Below are 21,555 nucleotides of genomic sequence, written 5' to 3' on the forward strand. Positions count from 1 at the left end.
CGGGGCCAACAGGCTGGGGCGCGGGCCAGAGCGGGCGGGGCCTGCTTCGGTGGAGGAGGCCTGTGCGCAGGCGCGCGAGGGGCCTGGCGCGTTTGCGTGGCCTAAGGCCACACGGCTCCGCCTTCTTACCCCGGGCTCCGTAAAACGCCCCGGGACAGGGGGGGCGCCGCGTTTCGCGCTGCTCCCGGGCCGCGGACAGAGCCCTGCAGAGGCTGAGCTGCGCCCCCCCCATCATGGTGAGTGCGGGGCTCGCGTCGGGGAGGGGCGGGCTCGGGTGCGCACCGAGACACCAGGCGGAGGAGAGCCCGGGGTTTTCGGGCCGGGGGAGGGGGGAAGGGCAATGGGGCGCCCCCCCCCCCCGCCCCACTGGGGCCTCTTAACCTTGTTCCTTTCCCGGGACGGGTAATTCTCAAGTTTGGGGAGGAAGTGCTGGAAACTGGGGCGTTCCGAGTTCTCAGAACAGGCTTCGTCTGTGAAATGGGCCCAGGGACGCCGGCAGTGCCCGCCTTGCCCAGGATCTGGCGGCGTTCGGCAGGCGCCGTGTCGGGCTCGAGCTCCAGCTCGCTCAGCCTGGGCCGGGGCGAGGCGCGGGGAGAGCAGCCAACGCGGTGGGTCCCGGCTGCGCTCGGCCCGCCGCTGCTTGCCAGAGGCCCTTCGCAGGGGCTCAGCCCGTGCCACGGCCCAGGACGGGGCGCCTTTCCGGGCTCCCCCTCCCCGTTTGGGCTCGAGCCCCTGGGCCAACGCTGTCGGCCTCGGACCGCTGGCGGGGGGCGGGGGGCGGCGCGGAGCAGCTTGGGCTCTCCTGGAGCTTTCATTCTCTCACCTGTGGCATCTGGGGAAAACTAGAACCCCGCAGGGGCGAACCCCGCAGCACAATTCAAGTGCCCGGCCAGGGCCGGAGCCCTAGGTGCCCTGTGCCCCCCGTTGCAGGGCGGGCGCAGACCTCGGGGAGAAGGGGCAGAGGAGGAGGCGGCGGCCACTGTAGCGGTAGTGAATGGTGCCAATTGTCCGGGAACTCATGTTGCCCTCCCCACCCTTCCCCTGCAGCTCCTCTGTGGGGCTATTGTGCCCCCCTCCCCTTCCAGACAAGAGAGTATTATCTTCTTCTGAATGATTGTTCCGGGGGCTTTTACAAACACTTCTCCCCCCTGGGGTTTTGCCACACACACACACACACACACACACAAACACACCAAGAAACCCAAAGGTGAACTCTTGAATTGAACGGAATGGGAAACTTTTAAAAAAGTTTTACTGATAACTTTTTACATAAATCATTTCCGGAAAATCTCCCTCCTCCCTCTCTTCCTGCCATTATTTCAACTAAACCTCCCCTACCAATCCCTAACTGGGACACAATGTAGCAAATGCTCCGCTGGTACGGGAATCAGCGTAGAGCCCGAACCCCTGGGACGCCCTCTCCTCGCCCCAGTCCGTTTCTTGGGGGCCTAACTCAAGTGCCAGCCCCTCCATGAAGATTTCTCTGATCTCCCCCAGGTGGTGGTGACATCTCCTTTCTCAGATTTCTCATAGCCCTTTGCCTGGACTGCTCCATTGCATAGCCACCCTCCTCCCTGGTATGCCAATTGTTCGTCTTATTTTCCCTATTGTGTGGTAAGCCCTTTTAAAGGCAGATAAAGTAAATACATGAGTGTTCCATAAGAGTTTACAGACTTGCACTTCCAAAGAAAGAAAGAAAAGCGAGAGCTCACACCTAAAAGCTTGAGCTGGAAGATTAAAAAAAAAGTCTGAGCAGAGCGATTTCTCTGTGATGTCCACCCAAAGGGAAACATGGGGAGAGCAGTCTTAACTGGGGACTAGCTGGTCTAGCCTCAGAACAAAATTCAGGGAGTTGTGCCCAAGCTAGCCAGCTAAGCAGGAAAGCACCCAGGAGTCCTAGGGACACTTGCTTTTACCAATATATATATATATATATATATATATATATAAGACAAGCATTTATTAAATGCTTTCTGTGTGCCACAAACGCTGAGATGCTGGAGATACAAAGTCTGAAGTGAGACAGTCTACCCTCTGGGAGATTACAGTCCACTAGGATGACATATGTTCAGATATCATTGTTTTAATAGTATTTTATGGTGATGGTTGGGATGTGGGCAGCATTAACTGGGGTAAAAAAAGAAATGGCCCTGAGATGGCTCATAAGTGGAGAGTTGAAAGGAACCAGATATTCCCAAGAGCTGGAAGTTAGAAGAACATTCCAGAGATGGGGCACAGCCTGAGCAAAAGCAGAGAGGTGGGAGACAAATCCCTGTGTATGGGGTGCAGCAAGACAGTGGCCATTTTGGCACGTGTGGGAAGGGGAGAGTAATGTATAATCAGCCTAGAAAGATAAGGCTCTATATCAGATTGCTTGCCTTCAGTGGAGGTAAGAAAACATTTTTAAACTTAAAATCTTGTATAAATGAATGTTGAAAACTAAATACTTTATACATACACACACACACACACACACAGAGCCTTTGAGATCAGCTAGCAACTGAGGTGTAGGGGAAGAAGTGGTTGCTGGAGCTCATTGAAGAGGGAAGGACTCTGATTTAGGAATTCTGGGACCTTTGGGGATCTGGTTCCAGCCCAAGCATAGATCCCTGGGGTGGGTGGGGGTGGGGAGGGAGTGGGGGGTGTCATTGCTGCTGAGAGGGCAGTTGTGATCACCAGATGGTAACACTCTGGTAGCTGATGGGACTTGTAATCAGTGATGTCATTGGCTCTGGGCTCTGCCAGGACTGACACCCCGCTTCTCCCTTCGCTTTGCCCTGGTCCTGCAGAACAGAGGCTTCTCTCGGAAAAGTCACACGTTCTTGCCTAAGATTTTCTTCCGCAAGATGTCATCCTCGGCTGCCAAGGACAAGCCTGAGCTACAGTTCCCGTTCCTGACCGACGAGGAGACTGTGAACACGCTTCGCGAGTGCAAGACTCTCTTCATTCTGCGCGGGCTGCCAGGCAGCGGCAAGTCCACGCTGGCCCAGGCCATCGTGGACCGCTATCGGGACGGCACCAAGATGGTGTCTGCCGACACCTACAAGATCATGCCGGGCTCCCAGGCTGCCTTCCCTGAGGAGTACAAGCAGCTCGACGAGGACCTCAATGTCTACTGCCGCCGCGACATCAGCATCCTAGTCCTGGATGACACCCACCACGAGCGGGACCGCCTAGAGAAGATCTTTGACCTTGCTGACCAGTACCAGTACCTGGTGGTGCTGGTGGAGCCTAAGACATCGTGGCGACTGGACTGCGCTGTGCTTAAGGAGAAGAACCAGTGGCAGCTCTCTGCTGAGGATCTGAAGAAGCTGAAACCTGGCGTGGAGAAGGACTTTCTGCCTCTCTACTTTGGCTGGTTCCTGAGCAAGAAGGGCTCGGAGAGCCTGCGTAAGGCTGGCCAGGCCTTCCTGGATGAGCTGAGCAGCCACAAGGCCTTCAAGAAGGAGATGAAGCACTGTATGTAGGCGAGGGTGAGGGGGGGATGGCAGGGAAGCTTAGGACCCTTCCAGCTCCCCAGCAGAGCCAACACACAGGATCCCAGGGCAGTCTCCTACTGCAAGGCCCACCCTTTGTCCTCACCCCAGCCCCTAGCTGAGCTGCCCTTACATCATCTGCTTTGGGGCTCTTAGCATCCTGAAAAGTGACCAAACTCTTGAGTGACCGTGTTTGAGGCAGTTGGGAGCTACCGCAGACAGAGGCCTGTACTAAGCCTGAAATCAGGAAGACCTAAGTTAGACTCTGGCCTCAGACATCTCTTTTTGAGAGGCAGTTAAGAGATGGACACGGTAGATAGTGCAGGACCCAGCATCAGGAAGACTTCTCTCCCTGACTTCAAATTCTCAGACACTTACTAGCTGTGTGATTCTGGCAAGTCACTTAAGCCTGTTTGCCTCAGTTTCCTCTCCTCCTTACTATATTTGGATAGTAATAGCACCAACCTCCCAAGGGTCATGTGGATCCAGCGGTATGTGTCAGTGCCTGACACACAGCTAAGCACTTTACAGACCTTGGCTGCTGTGACCGCTGACCCAGAATCGAAGCACCGTTGGGGACATTAGAGACCATCTAGTTCAGGTCCTTACTGCAAATGAGCATCCTGAGGCTATGGGCAGAGGCAGGGCCGGAAGGAGGTATCCAGAAGGACTCTTCAGGCCAGAGTCCCTCCACCCACATACTGGCTCTGACAAGAGTTCTTTGCTCTCAGTGACCACTTCTCTTTCATTTGTTTAGAGCTCTGTCGTTCACTCATCTATCTAGCAAAGTTTGATTCTTCCCAAAGGGCTCTCTGAGCCAAAGTCAGACAAAATTAACACCTAAATATAACTCCTACAACGAAGGGCTAATTATTAGAAACAAGTCGGGATTATCCTTCCCATGGCCGATTTGGAGAACTGAGAACCAAAAACTCTTAGAGCAGTCACTCTTCTAGGGTTGGGAGATCTCTGGGAGAGGAGGAAGGAGAGCAGCAAAGTCCAGAGATCGAGTATCTCCTTAGCTCTGACTTGGTGGGTGGCCCCTGGTGGGGTATGTCACTGCTGAACCTGCTTTCTGAGGCTACACAAGGGAAATTGATTCTCCTGAGAGGTAGAGGAGGAATCAATGAGAGGGAGCCAAGGCCATGAAGGGGTCACTCTCACAGAGGGGAATCTCTCTTTACAGAAAAAAATTATGTCTTTAGACATAGACTCCCCGATTCCCAAGACAGCCAGGGTCATTTTGGGGAAAATGACGAGCCTAGATGGTCCAAACACAAAATTATAGAATTAGAGCTGGAAGGGACTGGAGAGGTAACTTAAGCCTAATTTTCCCCCGCCCCCAATTTTATAAATGAAAAAACTGAGGTGACTTGCCCATGGCATATATCAGATAATAAGGGGCAGGATTTGGTCCATGTCCTTCCTTAGTTTGTACTGTACCTTATTGTCTCTTGCAAAAACCTTTCATTGCTCCCCCTTTCCCTGTTCCCAAACACCTACGTCTGATTTAATCTTTAATTAGAGTACCTGAATCTAGGCTAAGCCTTTGAATTAAGGGCTAGGGGCCTTGGGAATGAGAATATATGCCAAGAAGTTGTTCAGAATGATTGAGGAATCCAAGGTGGAAAGGAGTTACCAGATCTACATTGAGCCTAAAGAGCAACTCATCTCAAGAGAAGGGACACCCCCCCCCCCCAAATACAAACTCTATATCACAACCTGTAGTTCTCATTATAATTTCAAATGAATGAAAAAATCATTTACTAAGTTACTGAATGAACTGCTTCTATCTTTGTGAGAACTGATATCAGAAGTCCCTAATCTATTTCCTACAGTTTGTGCATTTGAGGAAGGAAAAGCAACAATAGCCAGGAGGCCCAAGTACATACCCAGTCCATACTACATACCCCCAGGCAACATTCATACAGCACTGAAATAGGGGCTATTATGCCCATTTTACAGATGATAAAACTGAGGCTTGCCTAGGGTACCATTCCTAATAAGAAAGATGGGATTTGGACTTGGGCCCTCCAAACTCCCACTGTAGAGCCACAACTCTATACTCCCTCACTAATGACAATTTTACAGTCTTTGGTAGAGAGACCAAATTATAGAGACAGTTTTTTTTTTTCTTTCTTTCTGCATATCCAAATTTTTTGTGAAAGATTGAAATATTTAATACTGGTGCCCTTTAAAGGGGTTAGAGGCACTTAATTTAGGGATATCAAATATCCTTTTACTGAATGCTTAAGTTCCCAGAAATTAAAAATGAATAAATCAATTTCCCTTATTTCCTTTCCCCTTTAAAATCTAATCAAGACAGAGGTATTGTCTGTAAGCCAGGGCCTTAAATACCTGATGCATTCCTTCCTCCCTCTCCCCGTAGTTGTGTCTGGGGATGAACCTAAGGAGAAGATAGCCTTGGCTTCCTACTTTGTGAAGAAGCCTCCCGGGGTGCTGCACTGTACCACCAAGTTCTGTGACTATGGGAAGGCGGATGGGGCAAACGAATATGCCCAGCAGGATGTGAGTGCTGGGGCTAATTGGGGAGTCGGCTGGGACAGGGTCAAGGGAGGACAAACGACTTTTCCTAAAGTTCAGAGACAACTCCCATCCCAAGGCTGAAAGGAAGTTAAGCAATAGGTCCAAGAGAAACCAACAAAAAGGCTTAAAAAAAACTCCACCTCTTCCGTATTCGTTTGGGGTATATTTACATCCAAGGAAATTGGCCAGATAAGACTATATGGAAGAGACTTGCTCTGCTAAAAACTAAATCTACTAACAGAATTTTGGGCCACTAAGAATATCCTTTATTACATGGATATTTATAAAGAAGATATTTATAAAGAACCCAAGGTAAACTCAAATGCCAACTGGTTCAGTGTCCCTTCCACACCTCCTAGTCTCTGCCTCACCAATGGAACACCTATAGCACATGTGCCAATCCTGCCCTGCTCCTAAACCCCAGGCATGACATAGGAAGCTTCTCACCCACCATCATCAGTTTATTCCCAGCCAATTCTCCATCTCAGCTTCCACTTTTCCCCTAACAGGCTTCTATAACGCCCACTTCCTACACTTTTTTCTCCCTTTCCTGTGCCCCAAGAGGATGAGTGACCCACTGTCTCTCCACCTGTTCTTGTCTTCCCCTTCCCTCAGGTGGTGAAGAAATCCTACTCTAAGGCCTTCACCCTGAACGTATCTGCGCTGTTTGTGACTCCCAAGACAATGGGCGCCCGGGTGGAGCTGGGTGAGCAGGAGCTGCCGCTGTGGCCGGCTGAGGTGGACAAGTTGACGCCTACTGATAACCTGCCCCGAGGCAGCCGGGCCCACATCACCCTGGGCTGTGCAGTCGGGATCGAGCCTGTGCAGACAGGCATCGACCTGCTGGAGATGGTTCGGCAAGAGAAGGGGGGCAGTCAAGGAGAGGAGGTGGGCGAGCTGAGTCGGGGCACGCTTTACTCTTTGGGCAATGGGCAGTGGATGCTACGTTTAGCCAAAAAGTTAGAGTTTAGGGCCATCTTCACAGGATACTACGGGAAAGGCCACACTGTGCCCACGCATAGCAGCCGAAAGGGGGGGGCCTTGAAGTCACTCTGCACCATCATCTAGACAATGGGCTGCCCTTTCAAACTACTCACCCTGCCCCCTTATGTGGGGGTGAGTAGGAGACACTGACTTCCACTTGACTTTTTTATATCATTAACTCACCTGTAACTCTTAAAAACTTGTAAAATAACTGTCCCCTTCCAACCTAACACCTTATGTTCCAAGTCAGAAAGAACATATGCGAGACTGGACCAAAGTCCTAGGAATCAGGACCTTGTACTCCCCTCCCCTACATTATTCACCCAGTCTCCAGCAGCAGCATCCCTTGGTTTTTAGTCCCAGGTGCTGCACTACCCTCAGTGTGCTCTGCAGAGAAGGCATACAGCACTTCCACAAGAGATGTTTAGATGGGTAGGGAGGCCCACCCCTCTCCTCCCTCCCACCTTTATTAATTGCTAGAGCTGGCTGGGAGGTTCTGGAAGTGTTTACTCTTCCCTTCCTATCAGCCTAGTTCTTCATTCTCCCATTCCCCTCTACCATTTTTCTGAGGGGGGTGGGGTGGGGAGGAGGAAAGTAGGAATCTTCCTCTATGATGAAACTTGATAGGGGGGGAAGTAGGGGAACCCTAGGAGGATTATATTGACAACACTGTATACTGACAAGTACACAACAGTAAATAGCTGCCCCCCCCCCCCATGATACAATTGCCCCTTATAGGAGGGAGGAGCCCTAGGCAGTATTCATCTCATTCTAGCAATGAACTCCCTTATAGATGGGGAAATTCGGGCCCAAAGGGGTTGGGAAGCCTGCCCAGTCCTGCTGTATATTCATGGAGAAGGCTAAGGGTTGCCTTCTAATCAGGCTCCCCTGCCATTAGGCTGGTAAAGGCCACCTTTCATCTGCCTTCCTTTCAGTAAGGGGATTTTAACACTGCTTTGCATATTTCCATTTCCTCTTTCATATAATCTCGGTGTCATTCTTTGACTCTGGTCTGGTTCCTGTGCGATAGGGGACCTTACTTATTTTCTTTCTCAACACAAATGCTTGGGATTTGAGTTAAACATCCTGGTTTTGCCCCATCCCCCAAAGTATGACTGTTAATGAAATAAATATCAATAATCTCAATCGTGTGCCATTTTGTCTTTCTTGTCCCCTCTTCCATAGTGAGGGACTCGGCAGCTGTCTGCCCACTAGGACTTGATCAGGGCTGGCTTTGTCCCCTAGTCTGTGGGGCCATCCGTCCTGTCTCTGGGCTGGCTGGTCACAGCTGCAAGGAAGCTGGGCAACTGAACAGTGCCCGCTTTCATAAGAGCAAGAGTAAGCTGTCCCAGTTAAGAGAGATGGACACAGAGACCACCCCTTACTTGCCTTACCTATCTAGACTTCTTCGGGATCCTGGCCCAAGCCTTCCAGAGAGCCTGCTACTCGAGATCATGTTTCCATTTCCCTTAGAAATCCTTCATTGACTATACCAAAGTGACCACCACCTCTGACACAAGAAAATGAAGACTCAGGATATTCACAAACCTCACAAAACAAGGGCCTGAAAGCCACCCAATGAGCTCTTTATTCTCTGGTCCCCACTTCCTTGGTACCTACACGTTCCCTACCCTTAAGTCTATTGGGGGTGGGGTGGGGATGGGGGGTGAAGGTCACAGGATCTACAGCAAGACAAACATACAAGATACCTTCACAGAAACCCTAAGCTATTTCTCAGTATGGATTACAGGTGGATAATTGAGACATGACCTTCCAAAATGATTTCTAGTTAATGATTCTTACCTCTTCCCAGGGCTATAAATTACAAAACCCTAATCCTAAAGAAGTTTCTCAAGTTCTGAGCAGACTGACACCATCTCAGACACTCCACAGGAGAATCCCTAGGGCTGGAATAACTCACTCAGATGGTCAAACCCACCAGATCTCTTTCCAGACTGAATCAGATGTGGCAGCTGATGGTAATGAGAAACAAGTGGCTGGGCCTAAGGGATTTGCCTGCCCCGATGATATTCTCTCTGATCTTGTAAGGAGGGACATGTATGGGAAACAAGGACCTCTGGAAATCACTAGAAATCTTTGTGTCAACCCCTCCACTGGCACCGGAGGCCAACCGGGCCTAGTCAAATCACACTCAGGCTTTTTAACTTTTTTTTTTTTTTTTTTTGCTGTAATGCAGAAGCACATATCACCGCTAGCAGCTCTATAAATGGATCATAGAATCTTAGACTTAGCACTGGAAGGGACCCTCAAGGGTTCTCTAGTCTAACCCTCTCATTTTACAGAGAAGAAAACTGATGTTCAGAAAGGTTAAGTCACACAGGGAGTGTCAGAGATGGGACTTGAACCCAAGTTCTCGGACTTCAGAGCCAGAGTTCTCTTTGCCAATGTGCTGCATCAAAAGGGCCAGGAGAGGCTATAATACCCTCCACAACTAGCCCAGCTACACCTAGAGACCCGCTTAAGCACATGTATAGCCTGGAAGATGAAGCCAACATGTTCACAGAGCAAAACAACTGTCACTGAGATTGATTCACTTACAGGCCACCATGAGATTAATGGGGAATCCAGGAGCAGCCCACTGTCCCTACCTAGCGGTCAGGAGAAGAGCTACTGGGTAGGGACAGGGATCAGTTCTGGTTCCCGACTTTGCAACAACAGACAATGCAGCTGCCAGCTTGAGGGACCAGAAAGGGTCAAATCATTTTATTCTTCTCATGTGTTTTTTAATTTTTTAATAAAGTTAAACAGTAAAACAAAATTCACAAGCTTCCTCCCCTCCTCCCACCCTTTTCCCTACCCCACCCCCATCTTCAGCGCTGGTTCCCCTTCCTCCACCCCCACTCACAGACACAGAGGTATCCAACTGAGAAAATGAAACTGCTCTAAGTACAAGGAGACATGATGAAGGGAGGAGTCTAATTATGTCCGTATTCAAAATTAAAACGAGCACATCTGCATTCTCTGGGTTCTGAGTTGGTTGGTTTTATTCCCCCTTCTTTTAGCCAAACTGGAAAAAGAAATTCCCTGGACCTGATGCTGGAAGGGAAAAGGAACATTGCTTGGTTAGTTTTCTGGTTGGAGTTCAGCTCAGCTCCTGAGCTAGACCACAGTCCCCCGAGTGACTTGGGCGAGTGCCCCTACAACTCTGAAGAGAGGTGAACATCTGGGACAGCCACTCCCACCAAGTCCTGTGGACCTGGGAAGAGCTGCTTTCCCAGAAGTGTTCTCAGAGATGTTTTCCTGGCACTGGGCAGAGGAGGTCCTAGTAGTTCTAAGACCTAAAATCAGCCTCTTAGCTACAAAGGGAACAATGTCTGCCAGGAAGGAGGTGGCTTTGCCCCACCCACTGACATCAAACACAAGAACAATGTGGGAGATGTTACAGTTACTTAAATCTGTTCCCTGCTCCCCACTGGCCCCAGCAGCAGCAGCCACATGCTTACCTTCAAAGCTGAAACCCCCTGGACCGCCGAAGAATGCCTTGAAGATGTTGTTGGCATCAAAATCTGGAAGGATAGAGAAAATTATATTGAAAAAATAGAAAAGCAAGAATCAAAAGAGCTTAACAGTCCTCCGTGATGTCTCCCAGTATCATCTCTCTGAAGACAATACACTGAAGACAGATACAGATGGCTAGCTAAAATGCCATCCACCCATTTCCCACAGAAGATTTCTTCCTACCTCTGCTTCTCCCCTCCAAAAATGACTATAAATATGTTTTATATGTGCATGCATTTACATAAGTATAAACATTCACTCACTGATGCTGCTTTATACTCAAGGCCTTCCCCATATGCTTCATCTCACCATGAACTGTAAGAACTGATTCCTCTGATTTCACCACCCCCCCCCTTCACCCACACCCACCCACCCACACTTTAATCTAACACAGATCTCTCGTTTGATTGTATGATTCCCTGGCAATGTGCCTAACGCTCACAACAGACTTACCGCCCATGTTCATGCCCTCCTCATCCAGGTCTTGCCCACTGTCATAGCGAGTCTTTTTCTTGGGATCGGAGAGGATAGTGAAGGCTTCCCCAACTTCTTTGAACTTCTTCTCTTCCTCCTTTTGGACTTCCGCACTGGCTCCACTGTGTCGATCTAATATGAGGACCAGGTGGGAGGAGGAATAAGAGCCTTATTGGAATAAGGCTTGAGAAAATACACCCAATTTTATAATCTGAGGTTTGACCAAATTTAAAAAACAATAAATAATGGTCATGTAAAAGTCACAGGAGAATGCCTTCCTTTGGCACCACCTAGGCACCTGTCTGGTCCTTAACTCTTCCTACCTGGATGGTGCATTAAAGCCCTCTTCCTGTAGGCTTTTTTGATTTCATCCTCGGATGCATTCTTGTCCACTCCTAAGATTTTGTAGTAATCTTTCCTCTTGCTCTTCTTTAGTTCCAGCTGTGCATTTTTCAGGAGCTGCTTGTGTTCTAGGAGACAACAAATGGAACCACTGGATAACACCAATTCTAATTCATATCAGTAGAATCCTGCCAACCAAGGCTTTCATGAAATTTTCTTCCAAAGAGCTTAGAGTACATTCATATCTATTATATCTATCCATTCGTCATCCTTAGAGAAAGAAGGGTAGACACTATCTTTTTTCCATTGTGTACATGCAGAAGCCGAGGCCCAGAGAGATAAAGCAATTTCTACATTGGAGTGGAGCCAGGATTAGGATATAGGTGTCCTGTCTCCCAGTCTAACACTCTCAGCATGATCCCAGGTTGGCGCCCACATGCCCCATCATTCACCCTGAAGCCAAGCTTCAACTTTGTCTAGATAACAATACATAACACACAACAGTTCCCCCTCCCCCCAAGCAACCACCTTGCTTTACCTTTTGTTTTCTCTGTCTGATATACTTTTTCATAGTCCCGTACTGCTTCCTCATATTGTTCTGTATCCATGTAACTGAGGAGGAAACAGAGGTCACTACAGTGCAGTAGACATAATGCAGTATGCACATTCAACATCAGCTATCACTGGCAGGAAAACTTGGGGGAAAAAACCTGATGCAGTCTAGGGTATCCACTTAAATAAGAGGTTTTATGTTATAAAATAAAAACCCCAAATCCATTCCCCAGGGACAGATTTACCTGCCATTCTCCTGGAGCACAAGTCAGACAGGTCTCATGGCACCTGGACTCCCCAGGCCAAGACCCACAAGCAAGGAGATGCCTGTTCCTGGGGAAGGGAAAGGAAGGGAAGCTCCTTTACTGGAGGCATAGTGCCTCCAAAGAGGCAGCTACAAGGGCTAACCTAGGAGTAGCAGCATAAACACTCCTGATTAGTGAGAGAGAGAGAGAGAGAAGGATGGATCAAACAATTTTCTGGGTCCTTCTGTTTGGTTTTCTAGGTTTGGCTAAGTTTTAAACTGACTTAGAGTCAGATATTGCCCAAGAGGCCAGAAGGTCCTGATCTCAAGGGGCTAAGCATCTTTATTGTTAAAACAAAATTAAAGCCAATGAGTAAACAGAAAGATAAATTCAACAGGCCAACTCAGTAGCTGGCAACTGTTCCGAAAGACAAAAGTGCAGATGCATAAATGGAGAATATGGGTGATGAGGAGAATTCAGACTTTCTCAAGTATGGAGGAATGGTGTCAGCTAAGGTCCTCTTCCTATCTCAAAGGCACTTATGAAAGAAAGAAAAAAATGGATGGGATCTTTCAGGACCCAATAAGATTGCTGGCACCAAAAGGCATCACTGATGATCAAGGAGAATATGGCAGATATCAACTGGGACTAAGAAATACAACTAAAATGATCCTGCAGCAGGGCATTGCTCATCATTAAGAATTCAGTTCAGAATACAATTACCATTTAAGTCTTAACTTAATGAAGTCAAACTGACCTACCAAACTAAGTATGGGAAAGGTATTACTTATTTAATTAGCAAAAAAAGACAGAATTTTAGATACCTCTAAGAAACTAGTCAAGTTTACAAGGTAACAACTCTGAAGACACAAAGTACAACTCTTGAGTTGAGACCAACCAGGGGCAGAATTATATATGGAGATTATAAATGAAATTAAGTTATGTAAGGGTAGGTAACAAGCAAGCATGAAGATCCAAAGTCTCTCCAAGCCTGGGAGATAATACTGATACAGTACCATAGAGTCTTCCTGTGAGGAACAACAAACAGATCTCTAGGCCAAAAAATAAAAAAAGATAATTTAGACAACTGTGTCAACAAGGTTAATTTCTGTTTATTTGGATGGATCTAAAAGGCAAAGCTATGATGAGAATAAGACGATTTTGTTCCTAACTCAAAGATAATTATTTGTGGCAAAAGCAATGTCCTTAAGAATGCCTTGAATCGATATACATAAAAAGGTGGTAAAAATGTGATCTGACTGTCCTCAATAATCCTTGGGATGGTTATCTGTTGGCATGATCATGCCTGGGGAATTGAATTCAAAACAAAATCAACAGATCCTTTTGTTCAGCATTCTGTGGTCCACTCAAACTGGCCTTCTAAGAACTGTTCTTCATAGTGAGGATTCTACTTCCTATCCCCATGCTTTCTTTTTCACCTCTGATTGTTAGAATTTCTAGTATCTTTCAATAATTCAATAATCAGCTCAAGTATCACTTTCTACATGAATCCTTTTTAGGATTTTCCCAAGCTATTCCAGATTAGCTATTCTAATACTAATTTTCCATTCCAGAGGTACACCCTTCTCCTTGTTCTAATTACTTAAGACCTATTTTATATATGGACACGTTTTCTCTGACAGAACATAAGCTCCTTGAAGATAAGAACTGTTTCATTTTTGACTTTGTTATGGAAGTTTGACTCTTAAAAGAGAGTGCCTGGTACATAGTAGATGCTTACTAAATGACTATTCATTTAATAGCTAAACAAAGGTTTACCTCATTAAAATCATTGATATTCCCAATAATTCTAATGAGTATGTAAGGGGTGGTGGTAGTAGTAGCAGCAAGATGAATGACTGGTAAACTACCAGATCCTATACCTCAATAAAGAATTCCACGAATCAAACAAGTTTAAGAATCACAACCTATATATATATTTATAAGGAGCTATATACCAATAAATTTTGTCCTTTTCCTCTTGCTAGAAAAGAAAAAGATCCCTGTGCATGTGGAGTCATTGCCACCACTCCCTTCCCCCTTGGCTCTGCACCAATTACACCAGAATAGACATAATCAGGAGACTGGTGTGTGTAGAAATGCCTTCCTCTGGAATATTTAAAAATCAGAGGTTCCATCTAAAAAGAATTGGGAGTGATCCTGTCTACAAGGGATGGGAATGAACAAGATAGATTTCCAAGACCTTAGAATTCTGTCCTTTTACTGACTTGAGAAAATAAATTGTTAAGTTCAGGGGTAAACTTCATGACCTCTGAAATAAAAATGCTACTTTTTCTCACCCAAGACAGGCTAGATATCAGCAAAGCTTTCATTTATCTCCAGTTTCTGGGAAGAAGAGAGGGATGGAGGAAGGGAAGAGAAAGAAAGGAGGGGAAAAGATGGAAGGAAAGGAGGAAAGAAGGAAGGAAGGGAGAAAAGGAGGGAAATAAGCATTTATTAAGCAACTACTATATACCAGGCACTGTGCTAAGCATTTAAAAATATCATCTCATTTAATTCTAACAACAACCCTGGGTAGGTCCTATAATCCCCATTTTACAGTGTAAGAAACTGACAAATAAAAGTTAAGTGACTTGCTCAGGATCACACAGCTGCTAAATGTCTGAGGTTAGATTCAAATTTGGGTCTTCCTGAATCAGGCCTCATGCTCTATCCACTGTGCCCTCTAGCTGCCTCAAAATCAAGGCAGAGAGAAGAGAAGAAAAATACAAAGAAAAATCTCCAAAGGAAATTGATTTAGATGCAACAAAAGGGATTTGAGTCAAAGGAGAGTTATTATGAGAATATTTTGAAGCTACTGACTTCATTTTTTACATTAAACAAATATTTACAAAGCCTCTACCATATGCTAGGCAATAAGCAACACAGTAGAAATATGAAGATAAGAATAAACCAGCCCTGCTCTCAAAGAGGTTACACTGTACTGGGCCATGTACAGGTACAATATATGCACAGTAAATACAAAGTTATTTCCAGGGGGAATGTACTAGCAATTAAGGGATGAGCTTGTTGTAGGAGGTGTCACTTGAGCTGACCTTTGAAGGAAGCCGGGGATTGTATGCAGTGGAGGTGAAGGAATGCATTCCAGGCATGGGGGACAGCCTATGCAAAGGAAAAGAAGAGAGAAGAAATGTTATGTACAGGGAACAAGAAGGCTAGTTTGGTTAGACCACAGAATGCATAAAGGGGAGTAATGTGCAATAAGCCCAGAAAGGTAGAACTAGATTATAAAGGGTTTTAAAAGTCAGAGAAATGAATCTTTTATCTTAGAAGGAACAAAAACTGTAGAAGCTTCAAGTGCAGGGGAATGAAATGATCACACTGTGCTGTGTGGCAGCTACCTGCAAGAAAAGGGAGTGGGGGCAGAGGGAGTTCAATCAGGTTACTGAAATTATTCAGTCAAGGGGTGATGAGAGTTTGAACTATGCTGTAGTGACCTTGTCACAGAAAGTCATGAAAGATATTGTGGAAGACGTGGCAAAATGACTAAAGAATGACAAGGAAATGAAGTGTGGAGGATGATTCCAAGCCTGCGAACTTGAGTGCCTGGAAGGCTGCTGAGACCCTCAGAAGGTAATTTTTGGATGAATACGTTTTGGGATATTAGTATGATATGCCCTTTGGGTCATTCAATTGAAGATGTCCACAAGCCAGTTGGGGGATGCAGGAATGGTGTTCAAGAGACTGAAGATGAACACGTAAATCTGCAAGTCACTTGTTTAAAGTGATCACTGACTCCACGAGAGCTAAGCAGCGTGGGGGAAGGTGCCCTAAAACAGAGCTCCAGGAGCACTTATACACAGGGAGGATAGGATGTAGCTGATCAAGCAAAGGAGCCTGAGAAACAAGCAAACAGGCTGAAGAACCGGGATAGAGAATTGGCATGAAAATCCTCAGAAAAGAGGATCTGAATAGAGGGTGGGCAGTACAAATGCTGAAGAGAGGTCTAGAAAAACTGAGAACAGACTGTTGGATTGGGAAATCAATATATCATTGGTAACTTTGGAAAGAACAGATTCAGCTGAGTAATGAGTTTGGAAACCAGAATATAAGGGAATGATTTATTAGGAGATGTGAAAGCAGAAACAATGACAGCAGCTAGGTTTTTTCCTTAAGAGTTCAGTTTGCCTATGATAAAAATCCTAATATAGGATGATGGAATGGTAGGGTCAAAAGATTTCTCGAGTATGTGGAAGGCCTATACATGTTTATAAGCAATAGAAAAGAACGAATAAGGAAAGATTGAAAATTAGGGAGAGAGAAAGTTCATGGAAGGGATGGAGTCAAGGGAACAACTAACTCTCTACTGAACTGGGCATTTATAAGGAGAATGGACAGCTCCTTCAAAACTGGAGTAAATAAAGAGTGGGTAATGATGCTGAAGTCATCTGGACTGTAGTATTAGAGCAAAAGGGCTCTTAAAAGTATGACCACAATTTGTTCATTCACGTATGAGAAAGATTTCTGCTGAAGGCTGGGGATGACAGCAGTATGGGTGACTTGAGTAAAGTGACACAGGAGACTCCAGGAGCTTGTGCAATTTCCTCCACTATCAATATACTGTAGTTCCTAACAATCTCATCTATCGGCAGAGAAGGAGCCATATATCAGCCATATATCCTTAATGAGGTCAAACTGATCATCTAAAATTCAAATGTCTTGAAACTGAACATTCATAACCAAGCTTGGTCTCCCAAAAAGAAATGAGAACTCACACTCTCTCAGCCAACTTCCCTCACCACCTCACTTTGTAGAGCTGGGGACTATGAGCAATGTCTTGGTTAGAAAACTTAAAAGCTTTCTTTTCCTCCTCTTTTTTTCTAAAGAACACCTTGCTGGGTGGGACGAGGAAGCAAATATTCAACAATGAAGGTGATGTAAAACCAACATATTATAAATGCAACTTGTGGGAGGGGCTGCTGGTAGCTCCCTGCCAGGAGTAAGGCTCTTCACTCACCATTGTGCTCTTCTCAGGTAGGCTTTGATGTACGTGTCATCCAACTTCACCGCGTTTGTACAGTCTTCTATTGCATCATCTAGTTTCCTAAGCTTCAGGAAAAAGACAGCAGTCACATCTCACTTTCTTGGGTCAGTTGGGGCTAAGCATGATGTCAGAGATTCACTCGGCCTCTCATCACCACATCTGCTTTCAGTGATTAGAAAAACCAACTGAACATTTCCCCTCTTTTCCCAGGATTAGCCTGGGGACCAAGAACTACTAAGGACCAGGTCCTAAGGTCCTAGATGTCCAACATAAAGCCCACAGACCTAAGTCTGACCCTAAGGTATAACCTGCCTGGAATTTGTAGATTCAATTTATCTCTCACCTATAAGCTAGTACTTCTGAATTAGGAGACTAATAGGGCACTAATAGGAATAGAGATTCCTATGTCAGAGACCAGGCTACAATTATAATTAAAGATGAAAGTAATTCATTATGTAATCAAACAGAACATATGACCCACTCCCGAAAAACTTATATGGTCCTATTTCTCCTATTTTATGACTGGATTCTGCTACAGCAGCATTAGTGTCTGGGTAAGAAAAAAATCCCAGGAATTACCCCTACCCCATACTCTTCTAGGGGAACACAGGTCCAGAAGCATGTATTCTTGGAGAGTGCAAGTTCCCAGATGAAAAGGACTCTCTTTTCTTGTTTGCTTCTTATGGCACAAAGAGCATGGTAGATATTCATTCCACTGTAAACACCTAGCACTGTGGTATGTGATATGCAAAGTAAAAGTTAAGAGCACCCAAAGCTCTAATTTCATCAAATGGTATTTTGAAAAGAGACAACAAATATTCTTCATTATTTCTGACAACACTTGAAAATTTACAAAACAGTTTCTTGACAATAATTCTGTGAAGTTAATAGTGCAAGAATTAGCATCAAAATCAAAAAGCATTGTACAGACAATGAGATTGAGATTCAGAAAGCTCAAGGAGCCCATGGCTATACAGCCAGGTAAGGACTGAGCTCAGGTTTCTGAACTCTTTTCACTGTCATAGAAGGTGTCTCTCATGGATACATACAAAAATAACAATAAGTGTTATTTAAAAAAAAAAAAAAAACTTTCAACCATTCTTTGCTAGTGCTCAGAGTGAGATGGACCAACTGGGAGATGGCTCTGTCTGGAAGACCTAGTTATTTTTCCAAAATGTTCTCCCACCTACTCAAGTGGGGAAAGCAAAGCAAAACCTGTAACTTCGGAAGACCACAGAAATCCCCCAACAAACCCAGAAGTACCTCCTCCAAGGCAGCTTACTCTATTCCATGTGGGTCGACAGGGAGACCATCCCCATATTCCTCAAAGGAGCACTCAACCCCTGGCATGTCTTCACAACCTCACTGCCTAAGTTAAGTGCTTACCTTGGCGTTAACTGTCCCCCGATTACAGTAGAGTTTGGCGTTTGTCTTTATATTGTTAGGATCGATCCCCAGGGCCTCTGTGTACAATTCGTATGCTAGTTTATAGTTTCCGTCTTTAAATGCTTTGTTGCCGTCCTCTTTTTTTGCTTTGAGTGCTTTGGCATTCTGAGGGAAGAGACAGGGGATGAGTCAGTTGGACCTGTGGGGGCAGGATTAGCTGAAATGCACTACACTACAGAACATCTCCTGCCCTTTGTATACAAAGCCATCTATCATTTCTATTGGAAAATTCTATGTTACAAACAAGATGAAATCTCATAGAATATTCCAGCTGTCTTGACATCTCCCATGCCTGAAATGGATTCTTTTCCCTCCCTTCTATTGAATCCTTTCCTTATTTCATCCAAATTCTTTTGCTGCTTCCTTCATGAAACATCCCACCTATCACCAGATGAAAGGGATACCAAATTCTCTTAGCACTTTTCCTGTATCTTCTATCTCCCCCAATACATTCTGTATTGCCTCACACTTGACAGTGTGTTAGGCCTGAGGGGCTGTAACCTCATCCACATATCTAAGATTAGATGATAAGATCTTTGAAGTCAGGGACTATCCTTTTTTCATTTTGATTCATTTCATATCATATCTAGCATAGTATCTTAGATACAGTGGGTTATTAATACATTTTGTTGAATTTTAAAAAGGACCAGAGTTTGTTTCAAGTCCCACAATTTAAGGTTCCCCCCCCCCCCCATCTTTCTTTTTGCTTCCTCAATCATTTCACTTAAGTCATTTCATTTTTCACTAGTACTTTCTACATGAATTTTGGAGATAGAAAAAAAGATAAATTCACATTCATCTATCCGACTACTTTTCCCACATAGCAGGAAAGAAGACTAAAATGAAGCTTTGGGGCTAAGTGTGGATTTCAATTATCTTCATGTTCCTTCTTAGCTCCATTAAGCAGAAGCTTCTTTTTCCACCCATGGATGTCCAGTCCTCACAGTATCACTTATATGCTGTAGGGACTGAGATACTAATTGGTGCCCAGTAAATTTTTTTTAAATTGTTTTTGGATAAGTCAAAAAATGCCTTAATTGGCAAGACCAAGTCTTTTACCAGAACAGGGTAAATGACTGATATACTCTCTTTATGTTCAAATCACTGTCCTCTTAATCCAAATGCTTCCCCCTATGACTAGTTTGGTTATCAAACAGAAAAGCTACCTTTCCCACTCTGAGCTACATGCCCTAGACTTACTCTGCAGGCAAGACAAGCCTTCTCGTGGTCTGGGGCCATCCTGAGGGCCTGCACAAAAAACTGAACTGCTTTCTCGATACAGTCTTCATAATAAAGGCATAGGCCCCGAACGTACAATGCATCTGCATTGGTGGAATCCATCCGTAAAATGTCACTGTAATGGCCAAAAAGAGGCAAACTCAGATTCATTTATTTAAACTGACCTATTAGAACCTCTATTAAAACTAGACATTTATAGCCAAACCATCTTTTTCAATGAACTCACATTCAGCACTGAAAATATTTGAGAGGATAGACAGCTGCTCTAGTAGGATTTCCCAGAATTACTAAAAAAATCTCCAAAGTAACTCCACCCTCTACCCCAGTCTCCAATCAGACAGCACAACTGAACTCACTCTTTAGTCAATGCATTTTAAGTAATCTCCTCTCTCCCCTCTCCCTCTTTCTCGCTCCCTCCTCTTCTCCTTCTCTCTCTTCTCCCTTTCCCTCTCCCCCCTCTTCCTCCCTCTTTCCTCTCTCTCTCTCTCTCTCTCTCTCTCTCACACACACACACAATTTCATTTTGGGCAGGAGCCAGTCATTCTTAACATATATCCCAATTTCATTCAATCTCTTACATACAAACATATATAACACACATAAATATATCTTCCTCCCCCCCCCCCCCATATACCTGGTAAACATTCAAATACTGATTGACTTCTGACCTTAAACATCAATATTCCCCCTCCCCCCCAATTCAGTCCTGATTAGTGTCCCCAGCCAGACAAGAATCATATTGCCCAACACGTTAAGTCATTTCCAGGAGCCGAGTATTCAAGGCAACCCATGGTATTCCACAGCCAAATCTACTTGGTGTTATACCTGGCTACAGACTGTGCTTCTGGATAGCGACCCAATAATGCTAAACACTCTGCTTTTAGGATTTTGAAGCGATGACAAGCCGGTGCAAATTCCAAGGCTCGGTCCATGCAAAACACAACCTGTAATGAGGAAGAAGGGAGATGAAATCCTTCAGTTCAGGCTTCTCAGGCCTTTCATTTTAGCTTAATCAAAGATATTAATTTAGTTGGTTAAAAGCCAAAAGGGAAAAGAAAGCATAAAGCCTATATATCAGAGGGAAGGGGGGAAGGGGAATTAAATTCTATAAATAGAAACACTACTTTATGCATATGAAAAAACAATGGAACTGGGAAGGTAGGATACTAGATAATTAAACAACTTATTCCCATCCAAATATGGCATAGAATTTATATTTACCATCTGCGGGTGCCATGTTTACCTTACTGAAGCTGTATTCCCTTCCCAACAATTCCAAAGGGATTCCACCCTGAGTGGACACTTTCAATTCTACTTCAGGATACATAAACAACAACCAAATCATAGTTCATTTTTATATGGATTTAGACAAACTATATGTGAGATCACATTTCCAAAATGCAACCACATGTAATAAAATGAAGCTTCATATTTTATAAGTACCTAATATATACCAGGCACTGTGCTAGGCTCTAATAATACAGAGACAAAAATCAGCTAGTCCTTGTTCTCAAGGAACTTGTAATCATCTAGGGGAAACAACATGTACACGGTTACAGAAACATGAAATCATATAGGAGAGGGAGAGACACATGTTAAATACTCAGTAAAGCGCCCCCTTCCCCCAACCTGCTGGCTGATTGGTTGAGTGCTTTCCAACCTGAGCAAAGGCAAAGTTGGGAGACAGAATATCACCAGTAAGAAAGTCATTCTGCCTAACTGGCCC

At 45.1% G+C, this 21,555-nt stretch overlaps 2 protein-coding genes across 5 annotated transcripts in view; one reads left to right on the forward strand and one right to left on the reverse strand.

Moving 5' to 3' along the window:
* Window positions 1-79: 79 nt before the first annotated feature.
* CNP (2',3'-cyclic nucleotide 3' phosphodiesterase) lies at window positions 80-8,153 on the forward strand. Of its 3 annotated transcripts, XM_031966290.1 has the most exons (5): window positions 156-236; window positions 1,498-1,577; window positions 2,790-3,459; window positions 5,866-6,005; window positions 6,639-8,153. In XM_031966290.1, exons 3-5 carry the CDS (start codon window positions 2,847-2,849, stop codon window positions 7,089-7,091), a joined length of 1,206 nt encoding a protein of 401 aa, XP_031822150.1. In that variant the 5' UTR covers window positions 156-236; window positions 1,498-1,577; window positions 2,790-2,846; the 3' UTR covers window positions 7,092-8,153. The 3 variants fall into 3 exon arrangements, with proteins under 3 accessions (XP_031822152.1, XP_031822149.1, XP_031822150.1); XM_031966292.1 differs by lacking the exon at window positions 1,498-1,577 and having other exon boundaries at window positions 80-236; window positions 2,746-3,459; XM_031966289.1 differs by lacking the exon at window positions 1,498-1,577 and having other exon boundaries at window positions 146-236.
* A 1,666-nt stretch (window positions 8,154-9,819) lies between these two features.
* DNAJC7 (DnaJ heat shock protein family (Hsp40) member C7) overlaps window positions 9,820-21,555 on the reverse strand; it is a 29,543-nt gene continuing 17,807 nt past the window's right edge. For both annotated transcript variants that reach the window (XM_031966287.1, XM_031966288.1), the window contains exons 6-14: window positions 20,655-20,773; window positions 19,791-19,944; window positions 18,531-18,695; window positions 17,118-17,209; window positions 11,881-11,954; window positions 11,324-11,470; window positions 10,980-11,132; window positions 10,472-10,534; window positions 9,820-10,064 (exon numbers count right to left, since the gene is read on the reverse strand). In XM_031966287.1, coding sequence (XP_031822147.1) covers window positions 10,027-10,064; window positions 10,472-10,534; window positions 10,980-11,132; window positions 11,324-11,470; window positions 11,881-11,954; window positions 17,118-17,209; window positions 18,531-18,695; window positions 19,791-19,944; window positions 20,655-20,773 — 1,005 coding nt within the window. In that variant the 3' untranslated portion in view covers window positions 9,820-10,026. The remainder of the gene's footprint in view (window positions 10,065-10,471; window positions 10,535-10,979; window positions 11,133-11,323; window positions 11,471-11,880; window positions 11,955-17,117; window positions 17,210-18,530; window positions 18,696-19,790; window positions 19,945-20,654; window positions 20,774-21,555) is intronic.

Source organism: Sarcophilus harrisii, chromosome 4 (genome assembly GCF_902635505.1).
Source record: "Sarcophilus harrisii chromosome 4, mSarHar1.11, whole genome shotgun sequence".
Taxonomy (NCBI): Eukaryota; Metazoa; Chordata; class Mammalia; order Dasyuromorphia; family Dasyuridae; genus Sarcophilus; species Sarcophilus harrisii.